Source organism: Polypterus senegalus, chromosome 9, assembly GCF_016835505.1.
Source record: "Polypterus senegalus isolate Bchr_013 chromosome 9, ASM1683550v1, whole genome shotgun sequence".
Taxonomy (NCBI): domain Eukaryota; kingdom Metazoa; phylum Chordata; class Cladistia; order Polypteriformes; family Polypteridae; genus Polypterus; species Polypterus senegalus.
Window position 1 is genome coordinate 5,441,878 of NC_053162.1, and position 25,492 is coordinate 5,467,369.

Here is a 25,492-nt window from a genome sequence, read left to right on the forward strand (position 1 = left end):
CAGTGTTCACAAGTGCTGCTTCTGTGATTGCATATTAAAAAATGGCTACTCCATAGACTCTACATTTAAAATACTCCGCAGTAGTGTAGACTGCTATTACAAAAAATAAATATTAAATGTATATTTAGGGTGGTTGTTGCTGATTATGCAGAATAACCCACTTTTGTGTGTTCAAGCCTGCTTTTACAAAGTGAATTCTGGGGTACTGAGTATTGCCTGATGAGGAGGAAAAAATGATTTTTACCATAAGGCTGCAATATAACAAAAGGTGACAAAAGTGAAGGGCACTGAAGTATTTCTGGAGGCACTGTACGCCTAGCATGCAATAAGTCCAGCAGTGATGTACAGCACACCATTAGGGAGGGACTATCTGTGCTGCGAGCCGAAATCTAAATAATCAGCGTAGACCTTTGTGTGAACCTTTGCCGTGTACCATCTACTTGAATTTATTTTGTAATGCATTTAGTGATAAAATATTTTACTTATGTCATTCCAACAGTAGGCGCATCACAAACATTTATAGTAATAAAGTAGCATTACGAATGTGTGTGATGTGCCATCTGTTGGAATGACATTCAGTAAAAAAAAAGTCTGTTGTGCCATTTGGTATGGGATTTGTAGAAGCAGAGTTAATGTTTGTGATGTGCCATTTGTTGGAGTGACAAATGCAACGCGTTCTGCCGTCTCTTGGACTGACAGAGGCATAGCAATAAGCATGCAGACGTTTATCCTTTTATTAAGATGGCTGTTTAATTTTGTACATGTGGTATTCATAGGTTAACAGGGAAAGGCGGGGAGTCAGTTTTGGGAGCATTTTAAAGTTTTTCTCAGTTGCTTTGGTGCATTTCTCACAACAGACTTAACATTTGCATAACAGCGAGTGCATTTCTCAAAACACTAAGTGCAAATGGCAAAACATCATGGATGACCAGCAAAAGCAGGCAACCTCTTCAAAATCCTTAATCCATGCCTCAAAAGCAAGTATTTACATCGCTGGATTTGTCAGTGCCATCAAAATGCCAAGTCCATGAATCATCGTCCACGGACATGACAGCCAAAATGTAAAGTCATGTTATCAATATAAAATTGGCACAATCTAAACATGTTCTGATGCACAAAACATCTGAATGACAAGGGCAGGAAACATAAAAATACAAAACACTGATTGCGGGAGACTGATTCAAGAAGAATATTTTATTGATTGCACAGGCATATGGTGACATGCTATGCACTGCACTTGGAGTCTAGCAAAAAAATGCATTTCAATACTTTATACATAACCTATGAAATGAAGGAAAAAAGTTACAAGATCGAAAACAATATATACATACTGAAACTCTAAATGCTCTCTACAATTGCTGCTGATCCTGTTCTCAAAACTGCTCGTTCAATTCCCACCAGCTTTTGCTGGTCATCCATGATGTTTTTCCATTTGCACTAAGTGTTTTGAGAAATGCACTCGCTGTTATGCAAATGTTAAGTCTGTTGTGAGAAATGCACCAAAGCAACTGAGAAGATCTCACACCTGCCCTGAATAATGTGTCACCTGAGAGCAATTTAAGGTGTTGCAGGAATCATTGGTATTATGAATACGAACCAAAAAAAGTTTTGTAGAAACCTATAAAATACACTTGACAGCCAAAGATATCTTGTTGAGCACTTTTGACTGCAATAACTTACACTCCAGACAAACTTGTCATTTTTTCATTGTGTAAGACTATGCAAAAGAGGGCTACACGATGCATTTTGATCATCATGACGTCAGCAACCGCTGATGCATGACACAGCTGAGAATTGCACATAAGCATCTGCCTTTAGTGAACTAAAGCAATTGCAAAATGACGAAAACACCCAGAAATTGCTGTTATGATGTGCACAACTGACTAAAGGTTGTGGGAATTGAATGAGCAGTTTTGAGAACTGCAATTCTGTTGTGAGAAATGCACCAAAGCAACTGAGAAAAACTGTAAAGTATCCTGAAAGCAGTGAAAAGTGAAAGGGATTGAAGATTTTCTCGAGGCGCTGTACACATTGCATACAGTAAGACCAGCAATGATGTACGGCACATGAGACACGGGCAGGAGAAGAAGGTGGAGTGTGGAGAAGGATGTGTGAATAGATAGATACTTTTATTAATCCCAATAATCAAGGATGGGAGCCAATTACTTTTGTCAGTTTCAAATTATTTTAGAGTCAATCCTGGGTTTTTTTTTTTTTTTTTAATGGATGGGTCATAATACATTTTTTGCTTTGCCCCCTTCCCCATAATAACCTGTCGTCTATGAGGGAGGAGCGAAAGCTTTAGATTCGTCAAAAATTTCAATCTCCATTGATGGACCTTGCTGTTTTAAGCAGGGCTGTGGAGTCGGAGTCGGAGACAATTTTGGGTACCTGGAGTCGGCAAAAAGTTAACCGACTCCGACTCCTACTAAATTTAAATGGGAATTAAAAAAGTAAGTTGAAATGTCCCAATTCACAAACGGTCATCATGAACTACTTCTCTGCTGTAAGAATAAAGCCTAGTGCATGCAGTGCATAATGTTACCACAAAACGAACATGTCAAGTTACCATTAAGCATGCTTTTCATTGACTGTATGCGTCACTATATAGGATGTAATGCACGGGTAAGGTGCGGCACCGCTTTCCATTGTGTCCTGTTCCACTGTTACAGGGAACTGTGAACCTAGCCTAAAGCCCCCCATACATTTACAGATGCACTGCCGATTTTTCGGCCGTTCAACGAGTCATCACGCGTCAAACGCCTGAAAAATCATCTGGTGTGTTCTCGGCTCCGTCGGCTCCCCTTCGCTATGCGCTAGTGAAGGAGCCGAGAACACAGATCTCCCTACCGGTCTCCAGCAGAGGCTCGTTCTGCTGATCAGCTGGCCGGTGAGTGACACAATGCACTAAACTTCCGGCTGGCTGACAGAGGAGACAGCCACTGCAGCGGACAGAGGCATCACGTTACTTTGGATGGGGGCGGTGGTCGAGATTTTCGGCAAGCTGGATCTGCCCGTCCATGTGGACACCCGCAATCTGCGGCCGCCAATCAATTGCCGTGATTGTACACGCACATCGGTCGGTGGCGAAATCGGCCACGGATCGCTGCGTATTTGGGGGCCTTAACTCTCACTGATAATTAGGTAAATGTTTTTTGCAGGACTAGAGACACTTGTATAAGTGAAGGGAATAAACTTAAACTTTAAACCTGACTATGGGATTCAAACATGATTCATGATTTCCTTTAACTATAACTGTATTCCAAGTTTAATATAGGTTTTCCAGATATTGTTTTTAGTTCATATAAGTTAAGCTTTTTTTTTTTGTTTTAAAAGTTAAAACTACCAAAGAATGTGGTTTGTATTTTTGAACCAATACATTTCTTGTTCCTGATTTTTATGCCTGCTATTACTATCCAGACACTTGTTTAAAAAAATAATAATAAATAAATAAACAAAACCTTGTTTTCATTGTGTTTGTCTTTAATCTGGCATTATAGTAGAGTGTTGGCTTCCTAGCCAGTAGTTCTGTGGTGAAATGACATGTATGTTGCCTTCCTTTCCGTCAATGGATGTAGAAAATACATTAGCATAGTATATACATACAGAGGAGTCGGAAGATTTAGAAACTGAGGAGTCGGAGCATTTATCTACCGACTCCACAGCCCTGGTTTTAAGATCCCCAATGCCAAAAACACTGATATCTCAATTGTCTGTCTGTCTGTGTTACAGCTTCTTGAGGATGGTCTAGATTTAAAATGGCTGGACAGAAAAATACCGAACTGGAAACTTTAGCCTGTTATGAGATAATGACGTGCTGGTTAGTTTTTGAGCTAAATCCTGAAAGAGAAAGGGGCCCTCTAGATCACGGGTGTCGAACTCCAGTCCTGGAGGGCCGCGGTGGCTACAGGTTTTTATTCAAACCATCTTTTTCATTAGTGACCAGTTTTTGCTGCTAATTATCTTCTTTTGACTTCGTTTTAATTAACTTGACTCGGGCCCCTTTGTTGTCTCATTTTCCTTAATTAGCAGCCAAACAATGACGAGATACAAAACAAGCCGCCACATGATTAGCTCACCTGTGCCCATCACACAATATCTGAAAATAAAGAAAGGTGAACATCGCACTAAGGTTGATGTCTCAGGTCACCAAAACATTTTGATGGCGGTCTTAGAAAAAACAGAAAATCAACGGTTTTGGAAATGTCTGCTGTGGGAGAATGAGAGCAGCAACAAGCCATGGAATTAAATAATTGGCTTAATTACCGGCAATAATCTGCTTCTAATTAAGAAACTGGCGGGAGTGAAATTGTTTAGAGTTTGAAGCTCCGTTTTAGCTGAATATCTGTTGGCTGGCTTCACATCTCATTTCTGTTTTGCTGCCATTTAATAAAGAAAAGAGGACTGAACCGTTAAAAACCAAGGCTATTAAAATGATGGGTAAATTAGTTAACTAGCAGTGAAAAGTGGTCACTGATTAGGAAAAGGGTTAGAATGAAAACCTGTAGCCACTGCGGCCCTCCAGGCCCAGAGTTCAACACTCCTGCTCTAGAGGAACCCTCAAATACTGTAATTCTGCAATGAATTACGAATTCTACTCGTCAATTGCTATCGTAATGACCTCATTTATGATCAGAAAGATCAGAGTGGTAAATAATTACTGACATGTTTGTCTTGGTTCCTAGGGTGCAAAGCCTACTGATGCTAACGTCCAGATATTTTCACATCTCTGTGTATAGTGGGGTTTAGTGAGAAGTCAGGGAAAATGACACCTTTTATTGGCTAACTAGAAAGATTACAATATGCAAGCTTTCAGGGCAACACAGGCCCCTTCAGGTGAGATAATTTGATTATATCTTAAAAAAAAAGCAGTTCATGCTCGGAAAAACTCTCCAGTGTGGCTGAATTGAAACATTTCTGCAAAGAAGAGTGGGCCGAAATTCCTCCACAGCGATGTGAAAGACTCATTGCCAGGTTTAGGGGGCAATTACTTTTTCACGTAGGGCCATGTAGGTTTGGATGGTTTTTCTCTTAACCCTCATCCACGTATGCCATTTTTAGAATGCTTCCATGAATGGTGGGGTCTTGCAGACCATTTTAAACTGGTTAAATCTGCCTAAAACGTAATACAATAACGTCAGAAATTATTACCTCTGAAATGAAGTAAATGTGATGTAAATTTTCAATGGTTTACATGTTACCGTTGTAATAGTAATGCGTGTTCAGTGTTCACCAAATCATATAAAATACAGTCATAGTAGCACTAAAACAAGACGCCAGTTCCACGTCTGATTCGCATACAGAACAGTCACTCAGAATCTGCCTCAACCTCAACTTGTCTGCAGGCCAGACACACACGAGAACGTTCTGAATGTTCCTGGCAAACTGGAAGTTGGCACTGGGAGCAAGCGGCCTTTATCTTTCTCCCCTTTGCCCTTGGGCACGTGTGACAGTGTCGGTTCTTAGCTACGTTTGCTGCATCTCCACGGGGCTATTTCATCATCAATTTTTGTTTCCTCGTTACTTGACACAGCGTCACTTCCATCATCACTGTCCTCTTCATTTGAGTTGTCTGATGTATCGAAATCTGACAACTCCTTCAGTGTTTCAGCCAGAGCTTCACTTGCATTGAATTTCTTTGTTGGTCATTGACTCATTGTTCATAAACACATCAACTGGGTTTGCTCCTCAACAAACTACACACCAGCAACGTCTCAGGCAGGACTAAGAAAATCAAAACCAAATTTAAACAGAAAGTTCAAATATAAAATGAAGCAAAAACACTCAAAAAAAAAAAAAAAATGGTAACATTTCCATGAATTTGGGGGGGTCTCAGAGACCAACCGCCAACTACTTTGTGCTACTGTAGCACTTATCTGCATTAAGTTATTGAGAAGCGGATTTCGGCACATTTTTCAAGAAAAAGCAAAATGAAAAGTCAGAAAATTTCATGGCCGTCGTATTACCTTGAAAGGGAAGGAATTTGAAAAATCTGCGCTTTCCCCAATTCATGGATGAGGGTTAGTAAATAAATTCATCGCTTAAGTACTGCATTTTGTGTTTACTTGGGTTATCATCTAATATTTGATTTTGTTTGATTTGAAACATTTAAGTATGACAAACATGCAAAAAAAAGAAGAAATCGGGAAGGGGGCAAATACTTTTTCAAAGCACTGTAAACTGCGCCCATTGATGCCCATAACACACAAACACACACACCTCATAACTTTCATAACAGGCACCCCTCAAGTGAAGTCGCCTAACGGATTGACTGTATACTTCTGGCTGCCATCTATTTTATTTTGATTTTTTATATAACATAAGTTATGATAAAATGTCTGTGTAGATGAAGGTCACGTTCATAAATAAGAATCCTTGAATTTATAAATATGCAAGTACAAAATTCAGAGGCATTCAAATGCAACATAATAAAAATGAGTGTGCAGCAGGTGTTTATTCATAAAATGCTTTGAAAACCGGTTGAGTAGCATAAACACGAGAGGCTCAGCAGTTGGCACTTTTGCTGAAGGACGAGCCAAAAATGAGTCCTTGATCTGCTCAGAGTGCTTAGTGAAGTCAAAGTTGATCACGATAAGCCCGGAAATAAGTGACAGAGTCGATTCGCAGTGATGATTTTTGGAGTTCTTTGTCTGTCTTTTTGTGTTGTTCCAATGCAAACAAAAGAGATCACTATGAAGATCAAAGCATTTGAAATTGCAACCGTTTTCTGAAAGAAGTGCCAGGGTGCCAATATTTTCTTGGCCAGGAGTGCATTTCCATGTTCTTCATGATTTCCTAAATTTTGTCAGTTTTCCTACCTGGTTCGCCCATTATCAGAATTTGCAGTGTTTGACTGGAACCTGCAGGTGGCTAATCTGATTAAGAAATGGAGCGATGGCTGCTAGACGTGTTTAGCAGTGTCTGCTTTTCTTCATTGTCCAGGATGTGGTTTTAAGATAAAACGGTGCTGACGGGAGACATTGGGCTAACCTGCAGCCAAGACGTTAAAAGTGAATTCTGTGAAGCTTATCGGGACGGCTACAAAAATATTGTGTCTACCTTCTGTATTAAAAGGTAATTTCTAAATGACTGAGGGCAGAGGCTGTGGTCAGGTTTGCCTTCTGGTTCATTCTACAGCTGCACTGTTTGACTTTAATTATTGCACTGTATTAATTGCTTCATTATTGTAATTAATAAAGCCCTTTTCCTCTCTACCTCCACAGTTTCTTCGTGTGACAAAGCAGTATCTGCCTCATTTGGCAAGGCTCTGCCTCATCAGCACATTCCTGGAGGATGGGATCCGCATGTGGTTTCAGTGGAATGAGCAGAGGGACTACATCGAGGCCACCTGGAACTGTGGCTACTTCCTGGCAACTTGCTTTGTTCTCCTTAACCTTATGGGACAGCTGGGTGAGTGGGTCAAGGGGGTGCCATTTAACGTTTTCATTTTGCCTGTGTTTGGTTTGCTCAGTTTTTAATTCCATTGAATGCAGCTGATGGTTCTACACCAGTGTATCCATCTGTCCATTGTCTGCCAGACACAAAGCATCATCATCATTTCTAAAGCATGTTTGCATACAAATGTTATAGCTCTAAGTGCTTTACAGGATAAAGAAAGAAAAAAAAAAAGACGAATTAACAAAGAATAAAGTATGGTCCAATGGCCAGGGAGGACAGAAAAAACAAAATCTGCACGGGTTTTAAGGCAACAAGACCATGGGCACTGCCAGATCACCGTGGGCAGTGCAATCCATTGGCTTTTGTGGTGTAAAGTATGCCGTCATTGGACTCTGGAGCAGTGGAAAAACGTTCACTGGAGTGACAAATCAGGCTTCACTATCTAGCAGTCTGGTGGAGGAATCTCAGCTTGGCGAATGCCCGGAGAGCACCATGATCCTGACTGCTTAGTGCAGGGGTGCTGAACTCCTGGCCTGATGGGCCACAGTGACTGCAGGTTTTCATTCTGACCCTTCTCCTAATCAATGACCAGTATTCACTGCTAATTATCTCCTTTTCCTTTCATTTTAATAGCCCTGTTTTTAAGGATTCAGTCCTCTGAATTGATTTGTTTCTCATTAAATGGCTGCCAAACAGAAATGAGACGTGAAACGAGCCGACAGATGACCAGCTAAAATGGGGCTTCCAACTACAAACCAGTTTCTTTTTTTTTTTTTTTTTTTTTATTTTTAATTTTATTACAATCAATACATAGCAATCAAGTTTTACAAAAAAAAGAATTATGCTAAGAACAGATCGATCCCCACCCTTGAGAGAGAGAGCAAGCCAAACGGTGTAAAATTTAAGGCTTTTAAAAATACCTAAATCAACAAATTCTCTGTGCTTTATAAAATCATTTCAAAATATTACTGATTAGATCCTGCCATGTTTTGAAAAAAGTCTGCACAGATCCTCTAACTGAGTATTTGATTTTTCCAATTTTAAATAATATAACACATCAGTTTCCCACTGACTTAAAGAGGAGAGTTTGGGTTCTTCCAGTTTATCAGAATAAGTCTGCGTGCCAACAGTGTAGTGAATGCAATCACAATTTGTTTGTCTTTCTCCACTTTAAGACCCTCTGGAAGAACCCCAAACACAGCTGTTAATGGGTTAGGAGGGATTGTGAGTCCAAGACTGTCTGAGAGGTAATTAAAAATTTTTGTCCAGAATAATGTTAATTTGGAGCAGGCCCAGAACATGTGACCTAGTGAGGCTGGGGCTTGGTTGCAACGTTCGCAGGTTGGATCATGCCCTGGAAACATTTTGGAGAGTTTTAGTCGAGACAGATGTGCTCGATATATAATTTTGAGTTGTATAATTGTATGCTTTGCACATATGGAGCTTGAGTGAATTCTCTGCATTGCTACTTTCCACTCCTTTTCTGATATATTAATTGAGAGGTCATTTTCCCAGTGTCCTCTTGGATCTTTGAAAGGAAGGGATTGTAAAAGGATTTTATATATTGTAGAGATGGAGTCTAACTCCTTGAAATTGAGCAATAATTTTTCCAGCGTGGATGAGGGTGCAAGATGAGGAAAATCTGGAAGGTTCTGTTTAACAAAGTTCCTGATTTGAAGATAGTGAAAGAAATTTGTAGCTGGAATGTTAAATTTGGAATGTAATTGTTCATAGGATGCAAAGACGTTGTCTATATAAAGATCTCTAAGCAAGTTAATTCCAAATCTTTTCCAGATATTAAAAACTGCATATGTTTGTGAGGGTTGAAAGAGGTGGTTCTTTTGCAGGGTGCCACAGAAAGAAGCTTCTCCGTCTTAAAATGCTTTCTACATTGGTTCCAGATTCTAAGTGAGTGGAGCACAATTGGGTTATTAGTGTATTGCCGATAACGTGTGTTTATTGGAGCACAAAGCAAGGAATACAAAGAAGTACTGCAGGATTTTACTTCTATTGCGGTCCATGCCTGTGTATGTTCTTCTATTTGTGTCCAGGTTCTTATCGACTGTATATTTGCCCCAGTAATAAAACTGGAAGTTAGGTAGAGCCATGCCACCTTCTGCCTTTTGTCTTTGTAGGGTCGCTCTTTTGATGCGTGGATGTTTAGAATTCCAAATAAATGAGGTTATTGTTGAATCTAATTGCTTAAAGAACGATTTATTAATGTATATTGGTATGTTTTGAAATAAAAAGGAGCTTAGGAAGAATATTCATCTTAACAGTGTTAATTCTTCCAGCTAGTGTGAGATGAAGGGTTGACCATCTATGCAAGTCTTGTTTAATTTTTTCCATACAGACGACGAAATTTTGTTGATAAAGAGCTTTATGTTTACTTGTGATGTTTACCCGAGGTATTTAAACTGTTCTGCAATGATAAAAGGAAGGGTGTCTAATCTAATATTATATGCTTGCGAATTCACCGGAAAGAGTACACTTTTATTCAGATTAATTCTGAGACCAGAGAGCTTTTGAAATTCTGTGAGTGCTGCTAAGACTGCAGGCACAGAATTTTCTGGGTCCGATATATACAGTACCATGTCATCTGCATATAATGAGATTTTCTGTTCCAGTCCTTCTCTGCTAATCCCCTTTATCTGATCAGTATTTCGACAATGTATTGCCAGTGGTTCAATGGCAATTGCAAACAGCAGTGGTGACAAAGGGCATCCTTGTCTTGTGCCACGTTCTAGTTTAAAGTAGTCTGAGCAAATGTTATTGATGCAAACTGAAGCTTCTGGGTTAGTGTACAGTAATTTAATCCATGCACAAATGTTCGGGCCAAACCCAAACTTCTCCAAAATAGTAAAAAGGTATTTCCATTCAATCATGTCGAATGCTTTTTCTGCATCCAATGATAATAATATTTCTGGGGTGTTTGATTTAGTTGGTGAGTATATTACATTAAACAGGCGTCGAAGATTTGAAGATAAGTGTCGGCCCCTAATAAATCCAGTTTGGTCTTGTGATATTACTGAGGGGAGCACTTTCTCCATCCTTCTAGCTATGATTTTAGAGAGTATTTTAACGTCGTTATTCAGAAGTGAAATTGGTCTGTATGATGCACATTGTAATAAGTCCTTATTTTGTTTTGGAAAGACAGTGATTAGTGCTTGGCGAAAGGTTTGCACAAACCAGTTTCTTAATGAGAAAGCCGATTCTTGCTGTTAAACTCGTTATTTAATTCCATGGCTTGTTGCTGCTCTCATTCTGCCACAGCAGACGCTTCCAAAACTGCTGATTTTCAGTCAAACACACCCCCCCCACAGATCAACCTTACTGAGGCCTTCACCTTTCTTTATTTTCAGATATTGTGTGATGGGTACAGGTGAGCTGGTCATGTGGTGGATCATGTGTCTTGTGAAGGAAACCAGGGAGTCAACAGTCCGAACCCCCAAACACGAACACACCAAGAGTCCCGGGTGCAAATAAAGGATGGTTGATTTAATTCTGTTCCTTCCACAGTACCACAGAAGAGCACAAAAGCACAGGTTTCTCTCTAAAGTACTTCTCCTTCCAGTTCTTACCACCGCACTGCCCTCCACCAGTCAAGTGTTGCCTCTCTACCTCCCAGCTCCGACTCACCTGGGTAAGGGAGTCTGGTCCCTTTTATTTAGGACCTGGGAGTACTTCTGGTGCCCGGGCCACTGCCCGAAGTAATCACGTCCGGGTCATATGAAAGTCTATTAAAGCAGGGAGCTTGTGTCCCTGCAGCACTCTCTTGCGGTACCCAGTGACAACAACAACATTTATTTATATAGCACATTTTCATACAAATAATGTAGCTCAAAGTGCTTTACATGACGAAGAAAAGAGAAAGAAATAAAAGACAAAAGTAAGAATTAGAATAAGACAACACTAATTAACATAGAATAAGAGTATGGTCCGATGGCCAGGGAGGACAGAATAAACAAAAAAAAAACTCCAGACGGCTGGAGAGAAAAAATAAAATCTGCAGGGGTTCTAAGGCCACAGGACCGCCCAGTCCCCTCTGGGCATTCTACCTAACATAAATGAAACGGTCCTCTTTGTATTTAGGGTTATCTTTGAAGGATTTAATATTGATGGTCATGTAGACTTCTGGCTTTTAATCCTTCAATGTAGGACATCACGGTGCTTTGATTAGGTGGTGATGGCGCAGATCGCTATCACAGAAAACCAGGAAAAGAAACGGAAGAGAGAGTAGGGGTTAGTATGGATTTTAGAGCCACCATGAATAGTAATTATAATGAATTGAATATACAGAGCATCAGGATTAGATGAAGTTATCAGAAAGCCATATTAAAGTAATGTGTTTTTAGCAGTTTTTTTAAAGTGCTCCACCAGCCTGGTGAATTCCTGTTGGCAGGCTATTCCAGATTTAAGGTGCCTAAAGCAGAAGGCCGCCCACCTCGCCACTTTTAAGTTTTGCTCTTGGAAGTCTAAGCAGACACTCATGTGAGGATCTACAGGTTATGATTTGGAATATAAGGTGTCAGACATTCCGGTATATAAGATGGGGCGAGATTATTTAGGGCTTTGTAAACCATAAGCAGTATTTTAAACTCAATTATGAATGACACAGGTAACCAGTATAGTGACATCAAAACTGGAGAGATGTGCTCGGATTTTCTTTTCCTATTTAGGATTCTAACAGCTGCATTCTGCACTAGTTGCAAACAATTTATGTCTTCTGACCTTTTCAGGGCTGCTCTGTCGGACTACATTTCCCAGCATGCCCTGCTGCCTTCCCACTGTGCACTGATATCCAGGGCCATTGCCATCTAGCATGCTGGGAGAATTAAAAAAACACAGCAATATCTTCTCTATCCAGTGGGCTGTCCGTCCATCCTTTCTGGCTCTCTCTCCGGGTCTGATCCCCTTCTCCTTGCCGTCCGGGATGCCTGTCTGCTTTCTAGGAGGGTTTTATCCGGGTAAGGAACCATCCCCGCTTCTGGCTGGCATGCCCATCCAGCCCATGTGGCACTTACAGTCTCATTATTGTTTGGCTGCTAATTAAGGAAAAAACACTAAGGGGCCTGAGTCAAGTCAATTAAAGCGAAGGCTAAAGAAGTTAATTAGCAGCAAAAAATTGGTCACTAATTAAGAGGATGGTTAGAATGAAAACCTGCAGCCACTGCGGCCCTCCAGGGCCAGAGTTTGACACCCCTGGTTTAGTGCCTGCTGTAAAATGTGTTAGTCCAAATCCTGCCATTATCCATACCCATGGTTGGTCTAAGCACTCCACTTAGCTCAAAAGCTTTTGCAAAGGTGATTGTAATTGCTGATTAAATTATTACTTACTAGCCGCCCCCCGTGGCTCTGCCCGCGTAGTAGTGAAACTTGCCAGCTAGAAGGGCCCTGCCCGGCCCCCCACTCAATCGTCATGCTTCCCCCTCCCCTCGGCCCGCAGCCTCTGTCTCCAGTTAACGCCATTATATTGCTCCTGCAAGCGAACTATGATTCTAAGCACAATGAGGGAAGTCTCAAAATCAACCAGAATGTTCAAGAAAATTATAGAAAAAAAAAACTCGTTCATTCACTAGCTAAGCAGAGGTAAGATACGTTCCGAGGCTACCGTGTGAGTTAGTAGGCCCCACCCCCTCCCCTCGGCACAGATTCGCACAAATAAATCAGTACTGCAAGCGAACTATGATACATAGTGCGATCAGAGAAGTCGCAAAATCAAATTCAATGTTCAAGCAAATTACATATATATATATATATATATATATATATATATATATATATATATATATATATATATGAATAAATGATGAGAGACATGATGGGCTTCTTATTTAATATTGTAATTTTCTGAGATACTGAATTTTGAGTTTTGAAGACCTGTAGGCCATATGTTGGTGAAGAAAAATTCACGGATCTTGACTTTGCTGACGATGCTGTGATCTTCACGTAGATAATGGAGGTTCTGATCGGGGAGCTCGAGAGACTGAGCGAGGAATTCTGAGTGTCTGGGCTTGTGAAGGTCCTGATAAAAACCAAAGAGCCAGGCCTTTAATGACCTCTTGGGCACGGCCATCAGCAGTGTGTCTTGTCTACAGAGAGAGTGTCGACCTTGTCGAGAGGTTTACTTACCTTGGCAGTGACATTCATGTGACTCTTCCTATGAAGTTAGTAGATGGATTGGGAGAGCATGGGGTAGGGGTCATGAGGTCACTGGAAAGGGGTGTGTGGCACTCCTGATATCTATGCAAAAGGATGAAGGTCCAAGTCTTTAGGGTCCTGATGTTTCCTGTCTTGCTATATGGTTGCGAGACATGGACTCTATCCAGTGACCTGAGACAGACTGGACTCCTTTGGTACTGACTCTCTCTGGAAAATCCTTGGGTATCGTTGGTTTGACTTCGCGTCGAATGAGCGGTTGCTCATGGAGTCCCAAATGAGGCACATTACCTGCATTGTGAAGGAGCCTCAGTTACAGCACTACGGCCATGTGGCACGTTTCCCTGTGTGTGATCCAACTTGTAAGATCCTCTTTGTTGGGGACCTGAGTGGCTGGACCAGGCCTGGAGGTCATCCTCGTAACACCTGGCTGCGGCAGATAGAGGGTTATTTCCGGAGGGTGGGACTGGACTGCATATCTGCCTGGGGGTTTGCCAGCCAGGATCCCAAGTTGTTTCATTGTGTAGTGGGTGCAGTAACACGCTGTACCAGTGCATGCTGTCCCACTTGACTTGAACTTGATAATCAGCAAAAGGAAAAGAAATAAACACTTGAAATATGCCACTCTGTGTGTAACGAATCTATATAATATGAGTTTCACTTTTTGAATTGAGTTACTGAAATTAACTTTTCGATGACTTTCTAATTTATTGAGATGCACCTGTATTAAGTTTAGTTGAGGTGCAATGTCTGTGAGCTTTTCTATATCCAGTAGCCTAAAGAAAAAAGGAGTAATGTAAGGCTTAATTAAGCCAGCAGTTTGAACATAAAACACGCATGGTACAGTATGGTGGATTATACACTTTAATGATTTGTCCCAGCGACCTCCAATGTGTGTGTTTTTTTTTGTCAAGCTACGTTTGCATGTTGGAAGGCAAATACACCTGTAGAGTTCAGAAATTAATGACCATATTTAGCAAACATTTCAATACGATGGAGTAAATTTGCATTTAGCATGCAAACTTGGCTTGTCCAAAAAAAGCAGCCCATCCTGCTGGCTCATTCCCTCGAGTCAAATAACCAGCCAGGCTGTCAGTTAAATTACAGATTGTTCAACTGTTTAAAATATGTATTTCTTTATGTATAAAAGCATGAGTACCCTCCATGATGTTTGAGACAGACGCGTTTTTCCTTGATCCCCCAACCCCATTCAACCACCCACCCTTCAAGTCCAACATTGCAGACTTTCATTTAAGGGAAATTCCAGACATTTCTATAACCCTGCTTTTTCTACATGGCCACCCCTCCTACTTTCAGGGCACCATAATGTTTGACGCACAGCAGTGGCAGGTCTGTCGAAGTTTCATATTTAGGACTTTGTCACGTATCCCTCACATGCTATGAGTTCTTGAAGTCTGCCTTTCACAGACACGAGCCTGTAAAGCAGCCATCTTCAACTCCTGCTTGTTTCAGGGGGCTTGCCCCCTTTATGTTGTCTCTTCAGCATATGGAAGGCCTGCTCAATTGGATTGAAATCTTGTGACTGGCTTGGCCATTCAAGAATTTTTCATTTTTTAGCGTTGATAAACTCCTATGTGGCCTCAGCAGTATGTTTGGCTCATTATCTTGTCGTAGGATGAAGTGCCGTCCAGTGAGTTTGGAGGCATCTACTGGAACTTGAGCAGATCAAATGTTTCTACACACCTCAGAATTCATTGTGCCACTGCTATCAATGAAGAGACCTGTGGCAGCTATACATGCCCAAGCCATAACCCCCCACTACCATGTTTAACAGATAAGGTGGTGTGCTTTGCAGTTCCTTCTCATCTCCACACTTTGTTCTTACCATCACTCTGATGAGGTTCATCTTTGTCTCGTCTTGTCCACAAGATCTTTTCCTAGGACTCTGCAGGCTCTTTGAAGTCCTTTGTCACAAACTGTGATCTGGCCTTTCTGTTTTTGTGGTCTCCATCTTGCAGTGTGGTTTCTTTGTTTCTGTGCATGAAGTCTTCTGCTGATAGTAGAGATTATATATATGTATGTGTGTATGTATATATATATGTGTGTGTGTGTGTATATATATATATATATATATATATATATATATATATATATATATATATATATATATATATATATATATAAAATATATATATATAAAATATATATTGCCCTCTCCAAAGCCCCACCAAGGTATTTTGGGCCTTTTCTTGACCATAGTGAGGACCCTTCTGTACTCAGCAGTGGAGGTCTTCCTTGGCCTACTAGTCCCTTTGTGATTTCTGAGCCCACCAGTGTGTTTCTTTCTTAATGATTTTCCAGAAAGTTGATTTCGGTCACCCTAAGGTCTTACTGATGTCTCCAGTGATTTTATTCTTGCCTTTCAGCCTCATAATGGCTTCTTTGACTTTCATTGGCACAGCACTGGTCCTCATGTTGAACAATGTCAACTACAGACTACAAAGGGTAGAAGCAATCTGAGGTATCTTATGAAGTCATGAAACCCACCTGAGTGATCAAACACACCTGGGACACCAACATTCCCAAATATGTAGAAAAAGTGTAGTGTGACCAAAATGTCTACAAAACCCCCTTAAATGGAAGTCTGCAGGGTGCACTTTAATCACAAGTCTGAATTGTTTGGTTTGTCATTTTAAACTGTGCAGCAGAGGGGGAAATCAAAGAAAAATGTGTCTTTGTCCCAAACATGGAGTGCAGTGTACATTTTTCAGAGCTTTTAGTGTTTTTCAGCTTCCAGAAGCAGTGAAATAATCTGAAGATGTCAAAAACCTTCACTTGTTTGTTTCTGATCTTGCATTTCTTTTGTCTGGCAGGTGGCTGTGTCCTTATTCTCAGTAGAAATTTTGTACAGTATGCTTGTTTTGGATTATTTGGCATTATAGCTTTACAGGTAAGTTTATTTATTTATTTATTTTAATTGTAGGTGAATTTCAAATGGCCAAGCATTTATATTCCCTGGCTGCTGTGTATGCACTGTAACTGGTTCAGCTTTGAACGGCACTTTAGATTTCTTAGGTTTGACGTTTTTCCAGCAATCTGTTATAAAGTGCAACATTCTGGACATGTTGCCGTACCTTCTTGGTGAGTTAGATTGTGGATTTGGTGCACTGAGGTTACAGCACTGCTGTCAGTACGTTATGGCTGAGGTCACCAAATTTTTGGGGCTCCATTAGAAAGCGAGGCTGTCAGTGACATTTCACTTCTGGAAGAGATCACCACATACAACATTAAACCAAAGTGAGTGCCAGAAATACCCATCAGGTGCACGGATATTAAAATAAGCCGTGTTGGCCCTTCCCCCTCGCTTCTGCCAGCCGTAAATGTGAATGTAACCCAGCGGGTAGACGGCGGAATATCCTGATCAGAGTTTTTAGGAATCCATCCATCCATTGTGCCTTTCCCGTTCAAAGGGAAATTTAAACCTTTACAGAAGCTCAAGAAAAAAAAAAGTATGCATGTGCACACTACTGTTCAAAAGTTTGGGGTCTCGGGGTAAGTGCGGACGCAGACACAGACAAAGACACAGGGTAATTGTTAGTATCACCAATCCACTTAGCCTGCACGTGCAAGGGAGAACATGCAAACGCCACTCACGGAGGACCCCCGGTATGGACCCTGGTGACCTTATTGTAAAGCAGCAGTGCCACAGCTGTGCCACTGTAGCATCCGCAAATTTATCTTTCTAAAATTAAGTCTACAACACAATAAAAATGTGTTGAAAGTGAACAGGTCTGAATACTTTTTCGACCCACTGTATTTAATATATACATACACAGTATCTCGCAATAGTGAATACACCCCTCACAATTCTGTAAATATTTTGATATCTTTTCATAGGACAACACTGAAGATATGACACTTTGATACAATGTAAAGTATAAATTCTTTACTCAAAGCGCTCGGCAATTGCAGATTAAGGGCCTTGCTCAAGCGCCCAACAGAGCAGATTCCCTTTTGGCATTTACGGGATTCGAACCGGCAACCTTCCGATTGCCAGTGCAAATCCCTAGCCTAGTCAGTGTACAGCTTGTGTAACAGTGTAAATTTGCTGTCCCCTCAAAATAGACCTGTAAATACCTGGGAGTGCAGCGCATCACTTTTTCCACATTTTGTTATGTTACAGCCTTATTCCAAAATGGATTAAATTCATTTTTTTCCTCAGAATTCTACACACAACACCCCATAATGACAACGTGAAAAAAGTTTACTTGAGATTTATGCAAATTTATTAAAAATAAAAAAATTGAGAAAGCACATGTACATAAGTATTCGCAGCCTTTGCCATTAATCTCCAAATTGAGCTCCGGTGCATCCTGTTTCCCCTGATCATCCTTGAGATGTTTCTGCAGCTTCATTGGAGTCCACCTGTGGTCAATTCAGTTGACTGGACATGATTTGAAAGGCACACACCTGTCTATAGAAGGTCCCACAGTTGACAGTTCATGTCAGAGCACAAACCAAGCATGAAGTCAAAGGAATTGTCTGTAGACCTCCGAGACAGGATTGCCTCGAGGCACAAATCTGGGGAAGGTTACAGAAAACTTTCTGCTGCTTTGAAGGTCCCAGTGAGCACAATGGCCTCCATCATCCGTAAGTGGAAGAAGTTCGAACCCACCAGGACTCTTCTTAGAGCTGGCCGGCCATATAAATTGAGCGATCAGGGGAGAGGGGCCTTAGTCAGGGAGGTGACCAAGAACCCGATGGTCACTCTGTCAGAACTCCAGAGGTCCTCTGTGGAGAGAGGAGAACCTTCCAGAAGGACAACCATCTCTGCAGCAATCCACCAATCAGGCCTGTATGGTAGAGTGGCCAGACGGAAGCCACTTCTTAGTAAAAGGCACATGGCAGCCCGCCTGGAGTTTGCCAAAAGGCACCTGAAGGACTCTCAGACCATGAGAAACAAAATTCTCTGGTCTGATGAGACAAAGATTGAACTCTTTGGTGTGAATGCCAGGCATCACGTTTGAAGGAAACCAGGCACCGCTCATCACCAGGCCAATACCATCCCTACAGTGAAGCATGGTGGTGGCAGCATCATGCTGTGGGGATGTTCTTCAGTGGCAGGAACTGGGAGACTAGTCAGGATAAAGGGAAACATCCTGATCCGGCAATGTACAGAGACATCCTGGATGAAAACCTGTTCCAGAGCGCTTTTGACCTCAGACTGGGGCGACGGTTCATCTTTCAGCAAGACAACGACCCTAAGCACACAGCCAAGATATCAAAGGAGTGGTTTCAGGACAACTCTGTGAATGTCCTTGAGTGGCCCAGCCAGAGCCCAGACTTGAATCTGATTGAACATCTCTGGAGAGATCTTAAAATGGCTGTGCACCGACGCTTCCCATCCAACCTGATGGAGCTTGAGAGGTGCTGCAAAGAGGAATGGGCGAAACTGGCCAAGGATAGGTGTGCCAAGCTTGTGGCATCATATTCAAAAAGACCTGAGGCTGGAATTGCTGCCAAAGGTGCATTGACAAAGTATTGAGCAAAGGCTGTGAATACTTATGGACATGTGATTTCTCAGTTTTTTTATTTTTAATAAATTTGCAAAAACCTCAAGTAAACTTTTTCACGTTGTCATTATGGGGTGTTGTGTGTAGAATTCTGAGGAAAAAAATGAATTTAATCCATTTTGGAATAAGACTGTGACATAACAAAATGTGGAAAAAGTGATGCACTGTACTTATATACCAAATCTTAATTATTGTGAAACAACCAAGTGGCGTATGCTTTCTGAACAAGAGCCGCCAAGGCTACACTTGATGTACTTGCAGTACTAAGTGCGCATCAAATCGCTGCTCATGCCTTTTTTCTTCTGACTTTGGCTGATCGCCCCGTACCATTTTGCAAACTGGCTGGCCAAATCTTGAAATCGAGGAAAAGATCGGACATTGGCCGGTCAATTTACGGCGACATGGGCCATTTCTCGATTTGGCCAGCCACTTCCGGATTTGGCCGTAACATATATAGTAGAACCCCTCTGCCCCAATTTACAGCGGGTCTGCATTATCCGAGGTGAACCTGTCAAGTGTACATACTATAAAAATACTGTACTTTTAATGTCGCCTGTGCCGAGCGAGTGGTCAAGGATAGATGGTGGTGACTGGGTATGTTGGTGTGACTCGCTCGCCCCTCGGCGTTGACCATGTTCACGTGCTCTACTGTGTTGTTTACTTAAGGATTTTTGTGTTTGTAACATTTCAAAGCTCTGTGGTGAACTGCGAGTCTACGTTCTGTGCCTAGGAGACGAACACTTTGCAGCATGAGCTAAGTGGAGTGCTCCATCTGTCCGCTGTGCGGAGCCCCTCTGCCCCCTGGTGATATCAGCTGAGCTCTCTTTGTATTTCAGCTCCCACCTTCTCTGCATCACATCGCCACTACACTCCACCCATCCGCAGTACCAATCCACCCTCATCGCCAATTGATTTTGCTGTGGACTCGCACCATTAAACAACTCAGTTTGAAGATTTACACTGTGGTGAAACCGGCGTTCTCTGGCACAGAAGCGAGCACTTTGTGGCATGAGCTAAATTGACACCTTCAACTCTCCACCACGCAGAACCCATCTCTGCTCAGTCTGAGCGATGCGCTACTTGGGTGACGTCAGCTGTGTCAGTCCCCAAGTTCTCTGTGAAACGTCGCGAGTACAGCAGCCATCCGTTTAATCTGAGTTTTTAGCTATTGGAAGTGGCATTGGTCCACATTATCTCAGGTAATTGAGGTCCTTCTATAGTTTGTAAAAGAAAACAAGAAAAAGGTGTGGGGATCCATCCTGTATATTGTCATTAAGTCTATAGGTCTGCAGAGTAGTCTCAGAGGACTGAGTCCAGAATGGAACTGAATGGGGAAGGCAAGTGACAAGGCAAGTTTATAGGTGGTGGCTCTGAGGTTAGGGATCTGCACTGGCAATTGGAAGGTTGCCAGTTCGAATCCCATAAATGCCAATAGGGACTTTGCTCTGTTGGGCCCTTGAGCAAGGCCCTTAAACTGCAATTGCTGAGCACTTTGAGTAGTGAAAAAAGTGCTATATAAATGCAAATAATAATTATTATTATTATTATTAAGAGGAGAGTCCAGCAGGGCACTGGCATAACTGAGGTCAGCAGGAGGGTCGTGGTCCTACAAGCGGTCCTCCAACTTGGTGGGAAAGCATGGGAGGTGGTGACAGGATTTGCACTCCAGCCACCGTTTTTATATATATAAAAAAAATAACTTCACACAGCTCTGAGACGACACAAAGGACTCTCCTGCTCTCCGCGGGAGTAGCTCTGAGCCCCCGGGAGCCCCATACATGAAAGAGTCAATGGGGTCAGGGCTGTCGGGGATAAGAACTGGTGTGGTGCTGAGGCGTCACCCGCTGCATGGCAGCATTCAGGTCCATGATGTGGCCCATACAAGTAAGTGCATGGAACGTCTTGTCTCTCCAGCATGATGGTCATCTTCCTCTGCTGTTGGAGGAGCTTCGTAAACTCCGCATTTCAGCAGCGGCACTCTCTCAGGTGTGCAGACCTGGAACCGGGCACATTTCTGTTTTGGTGTGGTCGCATTGATGGCAGTCCTTTCTCGGGGTGTAGCTGCTGTTGTAGCAGATTGGCTTCTTCCAATGGTGTCCAATGTCACTCTTTTCAAGAAACGTTTCATGAGACTCTGATTATGGCACTTTCTGGGTTCCTTGATGTGATGTCTCGGTGAGGGAGACATTTTATTCGCAACTTCACTTGGTGTTTATCATCGAGAGCAGTCCTGTGGAAAGAGTGTCGACCTCATCGAGAGGTTTACTTACCTCGGCAGCAACATTCATGCCTCTGGTAACTCTTCCTATGAAGTCAGTAGACAGATTGGGAGATCATGGGGGGTCATGAGGTCGCTGGAAAGGGGTGTGTGGCGCTCCTGATATCTCTGCAAAGGGGTGAAGGTCCAAGTCTATAGAGTCCTAGTGCTCCCTGTTTGTGAGACATGGACGCTATCTAGTGACCCAAGATGAAGACTGGACTCCTGTACCTCTATGGAGAATCCTTGGGTACCGCTTGTTTGACTTTGTGTTGCTCACGGAGTCCCGAATGATGCACATGACCTGCATTATTACCATGTGGTGCGTTTCCCTGAGGACGATCTGGTTCACAGGACCCTCATTGTTGAGAACCTGAGTGGCTGGATCAGGCCAAGGGGGGCACCCACATAGCACCTGGCTGTGGCAGATAGAGGGTCATTTCCAGAGGGTGGGACTGGACCGTGTGTCTGCCTGGGAGGTTGCCAACCAGTATCCTGAGGTGTTTCATCGTATGGTGGGAACAGCAATGTGCTGTACAAGTGCAGGCTCCCTGACCTGATCTGATCTTCTGGGGTTCTGCAGAGGAGGGAGAGAAGACATTAATGCACTTTGTCAACCCCTGACCCAGCGTTTTACCCTTCATTAAGCTCATAGACTGCCTCCAGTGCGCACGTGTGTGACAATATTTAACAATTCATTGATTGTCCTTTTGTTTGCTTACATCACCATCTCTGAAATATATGCTGGTGTTACCATAAATGATATTCTGTTACCAGCCTCTAATATTAACCCTAATCGCATCAACTCTGCCTGCAGAATTAACCCTTAAACTGAAGAAGAAACCCATCCATCCATTATCCAACCTGCTATATCCTAACACAGGGTCCACGGGGTCTGCTGGAGCCAATTCCGGCCAATACAGGGTGCAATGCAGAAACAAATCCCAGGCAGGGTGCCAGCCCACTGCAGGAAGAAGACACCCTTAGGTTTATATACAAAATACATTTTAATAATTGAATTCAGTTTCTGGCAATACTTCATAAAATAAGGGGAAAATGGTATAAGCAGTGCGTGTTGTTAGTCTTCTGTATTTTTTAATTTAAATAATTATGCAAAAAGAAAATTGGACACCTTTTGCCTGGGCTCATATTAACCTCCAATCTCCAAAAGTTAATAATGATAAGCTGTAAAATGTTTAGTCGGCCGATGTGTCTAACGCCTCTTTCTTTTACACTTGCAGACTGTTGCATACAGCATTTTATGGGATGTTAAATTTCTTATGAGGTATGGATCATGTTTTTTGTAAACTGTTTTACTGCATGTTTTTTTTTATATTTTTTTTAAAAGATCACCACAGATCTGTGGAAGGTAAATGTGTTATTATATAAAGTTAAAGATGAAATGATTAGCCAAACCCCCCAAATAGAAAGGGAAAATTTTCCTAAAGTCCTGTCCAATATTAACACTATTCTTGGAACCTTGCAAAGTAAAACATCCATCAGTGTAAAGGCCCCCTCATCTGGTATATTTTAGACTTTTCGTCTTAAGAAATTTATTGCAAATTGAGGGGGGTCACAATTCTTAGCCCCCATGTGAATTCCTCGTAGGACACAAGGTAGATTTGAACTTTCCAGCTTTCAAGCCACACATGAACCCCAACAAGACTTAATGGCCCTAAGCAGTCTGCACTAAGCTTCGCTAAATGGACACACTTGAGCGGGACTGGTGACACCGGAGAGGCGGATTGAGAGTCACCACCACGCTTCCAGTCATGATGTCAGGCCAGAGTGAGAGAGGTTAGGAGCTGGCACTGATACAGTAACCTTCCGATTGCCAGTGCAGATCCCTAGCCTCGGAGCCCCCATTCCGCCATGCAAGAGACCAAAGAAATATGCCTGGACCTCGGCAAGAAGGTACTGGATGGCCCATCTTAATTAAGGGAGAAGGCATACTGTCTCTTAGTAAAGTGCTTCACAGTTTCCGGAACAGCTATACATTGTCGCAGAGTTCAAGGAGGCGGCACCACCTGTTAGAAACAAACCTGGGCATGGTCATAAGTGAAAGACTTTAGAGAGGTAATTCAACAGAGATGTCAAGAACCAACCCCACCCTCCAGATTTCTGTGGAGATGATCTTATATCGACCACTTTGTTGGTCACCGTACAGCTTATTGAAAAGTGATAAAATGAAAAGCCATATACCTGCATTCCTTTGAGATGTTAAGTGTGGCAAGAGATCAAGAATTGCTTCTTCTACAAAGAGATTTAAACTGGCATGGGCATAACTGTTGTTACCCCTAGAAAAGATCCAAAATAACTGGATGCAAGTGATTTTTTTTTTTAAATGTTTTAATTTTTTTTTTTTTCCAAAGTAGCGGTTTCCTTGAATTCATATCACACATGTCTTCAATCATGCAATCGGTCACGCAGTCGATTTAAATGGAGAAAAGTAGTCACTGTGCTGTTTGGTGTCATCATGTGTCCCACGCTGAACATGGACCAGAGAAAGCAAAGGAGAGGAGATCAGATAGAAAATGATAGACAAGCATGTGAAAGGTAAAAGCTGGAAGACCACCATCTCCAAGCAGATTGATGTTCCTGTGACCGCAGTTGCAAATATCATTAAGAACCTCCCTGGAAAATTGACCCTAGGAGGGTAGTATGAATGATCGACAAAAACCGAAGATATGGTAGACAACGTCCAAAGACAGATCAGCTGGACTCCACAAGGTCCTTCAGTGTCTGATCGCACCATCCGCCGCTTTTGAGTGACAGTGGGCTTGATGGAAGAAGACCCAGGAGGACACCACATTAAAAAGCCAGATTGGAATTTGCTCAAATTCATATTGACAAGCCTCAATGACTTCTGGGAGGACATCCTTTGGACAGACGAGACCAAACTGGAGCTCTTTGACAAGTCATGTCAGCTCGATGTCGACAGACGATAAAATGAAGCTTTCAAAGAAAAGAACACCAGACGTGCTGTGAAACTTGGAGGACGCTCAGTGACGTTTTCACTGCCACCAGCTGGCCGCTCTGAAGGTTCACCTCTGTGGCAGATGCTGTGCCATCGATGGAGATGCCATGTCGGCTACAGAAGGTGGATCACACAAGTCAGGCAAAACGGGTGGCACAGGGAAGCTTTAGTGTCTGTGGAGATTGTGTTCAGTGGTAGAACTGGTTTTCTTAAGTCAGGGTCAAAATAATTTGATTGTCATTTTTGTATAATAAAGGTAGACATTTGAAATCATTTGTGTTTAGATGTTGTATGTCCATCTTTAAGGCACTCCACAGGATTGCTAACTAAGTACAGCCTTACCATATCCATGTTTTCTACTCCTTCTCTTTGTAGAAACTTGGCACTGGGTGGTGGCCTCCTGCTCCTCTTGGCAGAGTCTCGCTCTGAGGGCAAGAGCATGTTTGCTGGAGTACCAACCATGGGAGAAAGCTCGCCAAAGCAGTACATGCAGCTGGGCGGACGAGTCCTCTTAGTCCTGATGTTCATGACGCTTCTGCACTTCGATCTCAGCTTCTTCTTTGTGAGTATGCTGTGTATTTTTTTTTTTTTTTGTGTTTGTCATCAGAATGTCTTCCATACTGCAATTGGGGAGGGTATCTGCTTTTCAATCCTCATGGCTGACATGTTTTGGGATCACCGGACATTCTAAATTGGTAAAAAAAAAACAAATCCATGTCAGTGTGATGGACATGTTGATGTCGAAACTTGGACACCTTAATTATGAATACAGTCAACCCCTAGTCCCAAAGGAATTGCCCCGGTTTAACCAGTAAAACACAGAAAGCATCAATGGTTATTCTTTGTCTAAATCTTGCAAGAGGTAACAAGTGCATACATTACATGTTAGCTACAGGCTACAAAGAAAAAAGTGTCCTCTGCGCTCTATTTATACAATCCATTGATTAGGTCACAACTCAAAAAAAAAAAAAATGAATTAATTACATAATCCGAAAACATTTAACATGATTGGTTACACCGGGACAGGACAAACGTTGATACCCTAAATGACCACAATTTGATTGATAGTCCTGTTTGATTAGGATGTATGTGACATTTTAAATGTACAGTGGAACCTCGGTTTGCAGGTAACTTGGTTTACGAGTGTTTTGCAAGACAAGCTAAAAT

At 42.1% G+C, this 25,492-nt stretch overlaps 1 protein-coding gene across 2 annotated transcripts in view; it reads left to right on the forward strand.

Moving 5' to 3' along the window:
• Window positions 1–25,492, forward strand: part of LOC120535080 (surfeit locus protein 4) — a 78,690-nt gene that overhangs the window by 41,376 nt on the left and 11,822 nt on the right. For both annotated transcript variants that reach the window (XM_039762629.1, XM_039762630.1), the window contains exons 2-5: window positions 7,224–7,410; window positions 16,392–16,468; window positions 22,590–22,633; window positions 24,701–24,887. In XM_039762629.1, the coding sequence (XP_039618563.1) occupies window positions 7,224–7,410; window positions 16,392–16,468; window positions 22,590–22,633; window positions 24,701–24,887 (495 nt within the window). The remainder of the gene's footprint in view (window positions 1–7,223; window positions 7,411–16,391; window positions 16,469–22,589; window positions 22,634–24,700; window positions 24,888–25,492) is intronic.